This window comes from Centruroides sculpturatus, unplaced genomic scaffold (genome assembly GCF_000671375.1).
Source record: "Centruroides sculpturatus isolate CEXI.00-Female unplaced genomic scaffold, Cexi_2.0 scaffold973, whole genome shotgun sequence".
Lineage (NCBI taxonomy): Eukaryota > Metazoa > Arthropoda > Arachnida > Scorpiones > Buthidae > Centruroides > Centruroides sculpturatus.
Window position 1 is genome coordinate 39,478 of NW_019385487.1, and position 8,116 is coordinate 47,593.

Consider the following 8,116-nt stretch of genomic DNA (forward strand, 5'->3'; position numbering starts at 1 on the left):
ATAAAGACAACATTCTTATGAGTAAAATGAAGTAAAATCTTTGTCAATTAGTCGATTTACAACTCAGAAAAGAAGTGTTGAAAATAGAGTCATAAAACAATTAACGTTTATTGACTTTCGCGGTAGGGGGTAACGCGGGGTCGGTTGACAAATTTTCTCGCAGTAGTGCAAAAGTTCTACTCACTTCGCTTGAAAGTGTCATATTTCTTCCCCACTTACAAACAAACCCGATGGCAATCGGTGAAACGGGAGATAAATTACAGCGAGTTGAAATTTGATATGTTTATTTTTTTGCGTTTTTCGTATCGAATTACATAAAAATAAATATTAAAAAATTCATTTTGTCAATATGCAAGTAATTTATATCACTAGATAGAAAACAAAGCGCAGAATTCAACTAATAAACTGTAGTTTCTTTACGCGATAGGTAAAATTGAATTATTTCATATTAAAAACACTGGGTCTGTAAGACCCATGCGACTCAAGTAAGGGCCCCATTCCTAGCGACTTACGGATGGTTAAATTATTAAACATAATTTAAAATAAAATTATATTTAAAAAAACTAATTTCGTTGTTTTTTAATTACCTTATTAAAAATGCCTTTTTCAATTGTATCGGGGTCGCGGGTCACTTGACTTTTATAAAAAGGGGTCGCCACCCGAAAAAGGTTGGGAACCGTTGTAATAGAGGTACTGTACATCACCGAATTTCCGGCACCATTCGTTTTAAAGCCTTGTCAGATTAATTATTTTCTGGACCATCCATGACCGCAAGTAATAATTGATCAACATGCCTCCAACCCACAAATTAGACACTTCCCACATGTTCAAAATTATATCGTAAAGGAAATACAGATAAAGCTGATAAACCATGCCACAGATATAACATGATTACGCACTGAAATCCTTGTTTTAATAGTTCTACTTTAATGGTAATGAGGAAATATACATAAGGTTGTGGTTATCAACAGATGAATTTAATGCAAGAATGACCACTCAGAAGACAATTCTACTTTATCTTGAACGATAAGGACTGGATTTACGTTATACACCACCATTAAAACTAATATCTGTCGTTGAAGCCATAACTGGGGTTAATTTTAAGCAAAATAAATTAAGAATTTCACAGATTGTTGTACCACCACAAAAAAACTAGTGCATATGTTAGGCTCAAAGACCGAAATCGCTCATTGAGCGAAAAAACGGCCAGAACGCGTTGTGGCTAATTGAAAACTACAACAAAGCGAAATTCGTGTTGTGGCTTTTATTATACAGTGTTTGACCACGACGCGTTCTGGTTAGGTTAGGTTAGGTTACTTGGTTACTTTTCAACAACATGTAATCATTTGGGACAATCTGTTGCGGTACTCGATACTTCAATGTTTTGTAACTACTAATTTACTAAAAATAATTACTTTGTCTGGAACTTTTATTAATAATCAGTCTTTTTATGAGAACAAGAATGTTTTAGAGTTATTTATTCTTACAAAAACTATTACCGTGACATTTCGAGTTGCATTTTATGATCTTTAAGCGACATTTGCATTTTTTATCAATACAGTATCTTTTACAGCAGTGTTTCTCAACATCTAACGAATCGTCGCCCCCTTCAATAAAACCGTTACGTAGTATCCCTTCTTTACTTCGAAAAAAATTTTGTCGGGTTTATTAGTTTATTGATAATTACATACTTTGTAAAAAATGAAACATTTATGTACTAGAATAATGTTATTTGTTTAATTATTTTAAGATATAACGAAGAAAATATCTAATTATTCTCAATATAATGTTTTACTATATCGTCCAGAAAATTGTTTTATGTCCCCAAAATATAAATTGTTAATAATCACCCCCAACCTGGATAAACGGCCACATGGGGCGATATCGTCCCCGTTGAGAAACAATGTTTTACAGTTACACATTAGCAACCCTCGCTTACTTCCAGGTGTTAACGTAGATACTGAGCGAAGTGTGAAGTTGAGGGTACGTCCTGAATGCTAATATAGTTACTCTCAGAAATTGTAAATTCATTACGAGCATAAAGTCGATTAAGAAGACCCTTGTTTCCTAACTGATAGAGACCCAATGAATTAATGTTCATAACAACAGCTAAAACATTTCTGGGAGCTGCATGTCTCCGATCAACAGCAGGCACCCTAACTAAAACATTTGAATCAATTTCAACCTATCCGAGTAACCTTGCCTAACCTAACCAGAACGCATCGTGGTCAAATATCATGAGAGCCACGACACGAATTTGGCATTGTTGTCATTTTGAGTTAGCTACAAAGCGTTGTGGCAGTTTTTTTTGCTCAATGTGCTATTTCAATCTTTGAGTCTAACACATATAATATACAGTAAATAAGCGCTTTCTATACACAACGCCAAATGTGGCTGCTCAATAAACTTGTCTGGTGCCGAGAGAACTGCAAGTTCTCTCTAGTAATTTCTTCCGGATTAAAGGAGAAGATATCCCAACAATTGCCGGAAGTTCGATGGTGTACATGTACTAATAACAGAAAAAAATTTGTAAGTTTATTATTTTGTCACAATGTAGTTTGCAGATGTTGTGACAAATACTATGCCACTATCTCACAAGACATTTCAGCAAGTGGATTTCTCAACAGTGTCAAATGTCGAACCAATTCATTTCTATATGAAGCGGTACAAAAAGAAACTCACTTGGCAATCAGTTGTGAACCCGTTCACAAAACAGGTAAAAATTTTTTGATAAGTCTTGAAGAATTTCTTAAATCCGGTGAAAAATTATTCTCTCTAAAACGTATTATTTACTTTTTCTTATTGTTCCGTGAAAGGTTTGGTTGGCCTTGATCTTTACCATTACAGTCTTTGGATTAATATTCCGGAAATTCGTGAAAGACAATAAAGGGGAACCTTGGACCTTAAGGAGAACGTACTGGTATTTGACGACAATGTTAATGTATCAAGGTAAATCCACACAATAAACACTGTTTTTTAATATATAATAGTGAATTATAATTTTTGGAGTTAATTTTCAGGAGTCGACTGCAACAACGTGAATCGTTCATCTTCTAGAATAGCATTTGGCATCTGGTTGCTCATGACAGCAGTCTTGATCTGGGGTTACGCCGGAATATTGACGTCATTTATGGCCGTACAGACTGACGAACCGGTTCCTAACTCATTCGACGAATTAGAAAGAGCCATTAAAAGACGAGAATATACATGTGTACTGCTTCCGCATCTTTACTTAAGTCGATTCTTAAATGTAAATATTACATTTAAATGTTCTACTATTTCATTTTTACAGTTTTTATATTGATTGATATAAATTTATTGTATTTCCTTTCCTTAATCTCGAGAATAGAGATAGATAGATGAAATCCGAGACCAGATTTAAAAACATTCAGGGCAGGAGGTCCAGATTTACAGTATATGAACTTCCAATGAAAAATCACGTTATTTTTACTCAAAATTTCCCCCTGTAAAGAGTTAAATAAATAATGGCGTGACTGTTGCTAACAGAAAAAATATAATATACTGGGGCTTGATAACAGGAAAAGTATTATGTACAGGGAAAGACACTACTAATTTGGGGTGAATAGCAAATATTTTGAACTAAATAAATTTTTCAAATATGATTAAAAATTGCAGTCCAGTATTGTGACCACATCAAAATAAATAATTGGTCGTATTATACTTATTTTCTATTATTTAAACATTAAAATAAATTATATATTTAGTCTCTTAAATCAATGTATAATATGGTTTATGATCAAAACTGTGACTTTGGCGAATTTCTTGTTAAATGTTCTACGCAGATTTCTACGTTTGAATAACATTTTTACTGATAATATTTAAGTAATTATTTTTATTGCTGATTCCTGACACACAAAAAGAATTATTTTTTATTTTAAGTATTCTATTAGTAAAGTATTATGTTTATGTGCAATTGAATACTATTTGAGTATAAATTATTAAAAAAGGATGTCTTCTTGTNTTTCAAACATCCTAGTACTTGTGTAATCGCGGGTCCTTCCCAATCTGGAAAAACCACATTAATGAGGAAAATGATTCACAACAGAATTTATGAAAATGCTCCGAAGAAGATTTTATGGTGTTACTCCGTATATTTACCGTTTTTCAAAAAAAAAAGGATATTACATTTATGTACGGCTTACCCGAATCTGTTCAAGGATGGGATTTGACAATCATCGATGATCTGATGCATGAACTGTCTCCAAAAACAGCATTTTTGTTTACAACAGAATCTCATCACTGTAATGTAAGTGTGATTTTAATAATGCAAAATTTGTTTCCAAAAANCTATCTTCTTCATTTTAGAGCCGTAATTCTGGTAATTTCACTCCTGAATGTTTCTGGCAAAACAAACATTTGTTTAAATAACATCAATAAAAGTGAAAATTAGCGAAATTAGAGTTGAAGACGATGAAAATGGCGATTAACTAACGTTTATTTACATTCTGACATTGATTTAAGTGAAAGGCTAATTCTTATCGCAGTCAATTTCCCACCAGACAATTCTGAGAAGATGCTTACTCGATTAAACGAAATAAAAAAACTATATGTTAGCTAATTAGTCCCTAAACATTATGAGAGCTGATTAGATATAAAGAAAAAATTACAACTACACGACAATCATATCGCATAGCTATCATTATTATAAAATCTAATAATCTAAATGAATCTGATAAAAATGCTTTAATTTATAATCTGCAATTATTATCTATTCATTTTCCATCGCTAAACAACAAAACTAAACTAAAACGAGAGCGTAAACTACATTTTAATTAATTATAAATGAAATCGCTGCGTTTAATTGCGTTACGACTTTTTTGTCGCGCAATACGCAACGCGCGACAGAAAAAAAACAAAAATAAATTATGACAATACAAATTGTGAAAATTACAAAATTTTATATAATTGCATTTTTATAACATTCAGGTATTGACATGGATGTATTTTTTAAGTATTATTTTGTAAAGATTTTATATTATGAACAAAACAAATTTCAGAATCGAGAACATGTCGTAAATTGCCGAATTTTTGATGCTCCACCCATTAGTTTTTCGATCGCTTCATTTCATGCAAAGAAAAAACATTTATAACTAAACTATCAGCAAATAATTTTGACGGATTCTATAATATTTTGAACGATGTCAATTTTTGAAAATAGGTGATCGAGTTAAGCCAAACACACGACAATATCAGATAAAAAATTAAAAATAAAATTTATGTCTAAAAATCTTACGAAACTATCCATTAAGTCATAAAGACAACATTCTTATCAGTAAAATGAAGTAAAATCTTTGTCAATTAGTCGATTTACAACTCAGAAGAGAAGTGTTGAAAATAGAGTCATAAAACAATTAACGTTTATTGACTTTTTCGGTAGGTGGTAACGCGGGATCTGTTGACAAATTTTCTTGCAGTAGTGCAAAATTTCTACTTACTTCGCTTGAAAATGTCATATTTCTTCCCCACTTACAAACAAACCCGATGGCAATCGGTGAAACAGGAGATAAATTACAGCGAGTTGAAATTTGATATGTTTATTTTTTTGCGTTTATCGTATCGAATTACGTAAAAATAAATATTAAAAAATCAATTTTGTCAATACGCGAGTAATTTATATCACTAGAGAGAAAACAAAGCGCAGAATCCAACAAAGAAATTGTAGTTTTTTTATGCGATAGATAAAATTGCATTATTTCATATTAAAAGCACTGGGTCTGAAAGACCCATGCGACTCAAGTAAGGGCACCATTCCTAGCGACTCACGCAGAATTAAAAGTAGACTAAAACGATTAAAAAAAAACATGTTCGCTATGAAATAGACAAAATAAATATTTAAAAACAATGAAAAGCTCTTACACAAACCAAAACAAACACTGATACACAGCACAGTAGACCAACAGTACCAACAGAAGAACTCACAAAATATTGCTTTTCTCTTTAGTTTTGTGCTATTACACACAATGCAATTCTGACGCAATGTTTATAGAAATAATCTTTGCATATCTTGATAATTACAATATATATTAATTTTGGTAATTGCGAAAAATGTATTTAATTATTGAAACTGATATTTTCTCTGAGAAGAAACTTTAAATCTTAGAAACAAAAAGTCACTTACGTTTTTTGCAGTGTTGTATTAGAATTTCGTATTTTTTTTCTGAACTCATTATGTAGAAAATTATTAATTACTTTTATATCTACATACGTGCGTACGATCTTGTTACATCAAATATAGAAAAATGTTTACTAAACTCAACTAATTATATTAAATGATAACTTAAATTCATTACAGCACCGAATATGTTACATCACAGCTTAAAGACTCACTTCCCACAGAAAACATCACAACGCATTTAAATTTACGTTTAGTTATTTTTATTGTAATAATAATACATTACAGTAATAAAATAAAACTTAAGTTCCGAGAACAAGCGATGAAATTAAGAAATTACACGTAAATTACGTAACCGATTGTGTGTTGTTATGCAGATAATAGTTACTATGTTCAGGAGTATTTTACTGCACTGTTCTGTAAGTTACACATGTAGTTAATAAAATAATTTAAATTCCAATATACTGTGTTTCGTATTATTCTTTATTGCTATTAAGGGGATCGAAGATATGTGTTACAACACGTTACAGCATGATAAGCTGGAAGTTAAAAGGTATAAAACTACGCTGAATTGTTTAAAACTGGCTAACCGCTGTCGTAACATTTTTCGCTTTTTCCTTACTAGAATAAAATACAACGCAAATAGTCTAACCAGAAATAAGTTACTGTTTTTATTGTTCAGTATATTCTAAAGAAGAATTGTCGGGCATATAAGCGAATTTTTTATAAATACAACTGCTGAAATTAATTCCCAAATTNTAACTACTTCCGTTTTGTTTGATAATTTCTTTATCGATTTGCAATTCTCCTTTAAAATAATTTTTCCTTGGGGTTCGGGGAGAGCAAAAATGGACTTCCTTTCCACTTTCTAAAATTAATCTTTTATTTTCTCGATCTATCGTGATATTTCCCTCCATAAGGAAATCTTTACCTAATATACCATCACACGGTATAAGTTCTTTGGTATCAACTATTCTCGCAATTCTTTTAAATTTTAATCCCCTAAATTTAAATGTCGGCAGTGCTATGCCACTTAAGAGAACAGTTTTTCCCGGACTATTTTCCATTTCTAGCGGCTCAGTAATATGTACTGGAGCATTATTTTTTAGGATTCGTGCAATTCGTGTTGATAAGAGCGTATTTTTAGCCTCTTCATCGATTAGGACCTTTATAGGTATATTATTAACGTACACAAGTACAATAGGTTTAATTTCAGCACCAACAGTGTTTAACCTTCCTTTCCAAAAAGTTTTCTTCCATTTAGGATTTGTTGCTCCTTCTTTATACCTGGGACGTGTTTTTCTCTCCTTACGGAAATTCCTGGGGTGTCGCCTTCTTGATTCTTCTACGCTATTGATCACACTCCTCCAGTTATTTTTATATCTATTAGTTCTATTAGGCTCATCCCTATTCATTTTATCTAAATCATAACGAGTATTATTTCTATACGTCTCCCGACAGAAGCCGACTGTTTTGTGGACGGTTTCCATTAGGAACTTGTTCTGTCGATCGGAAATATTTTGTATTTCGTCCTCTACCCTCATCCCTTTTCTCCTGGGATTGTCTTACAAATGTATTAAATTGATTTCTTACGTCCCCTATAGCCTTAACTACTTCTTCCATTTGTCTTTCGGGATCAGATTCAGTTTCCCTTAAAAATTCTCCTTCATTAACTGCTAATTCTTCTTCTTCTTTTATTACTTTTACCAGACCCCTAGGATGAGAAGTGAGGAGCTCTATATTCTCCTCATTTATTGCTATTTTCAGGGCTTGGTCGAAGGTCTCTGGTTCTCTGGACATAATCCTTTTTCTTATCCTTATGTCGACCCCATTCATAAATTGGACTTTCAACCTCTCGTCCAATTCTTTTTCTTTGACTCGTTTTATGACTTCTATTTCGGCTTCGTTCGCGCCCTCGTGTTCAATCTCAACCTCCTCGGCTAAGGCCTGGAGTCGTACGGCGTATGTCTGTACGTCCTCATC

General features: G+C 32.4%; 1 protein-coding gene across 1 annotated transcript in view; it reads left to right on the forward strand.

Annotated features, from left to right (window-relative positions):
• LOC111639443 overlaps positions 1-5,218 on the forward strand; it is a 30,700-nt gene extending 25,482 nt beyond the window's left edge. Inside the window, exons 5-9 of the mRNA XM_023385334.1 lie at positions 2,558-2,716; positions 2,817-2,949; positions 3,021-3,250; positions 4,139-4,267; positions 5,180-5,218. Of these exons, the coding sequence (XP_023241102.1) occupies positions 2,558-2,716; positions 2,817-2,949; positions 3,021-3,250; positions 4,139-4,267; positions 5,180-5,218 (690 nt within the window). The remainder of the gene's footprint in view (positions 1-2,557; positions 2,717-2,816; positions 2,950-3,020; positions 3,251-4,138; positions 4,268-5,179) is intronic.
• Positions 5,219-8,116: the final 2,898 nt, after the last annotated feature.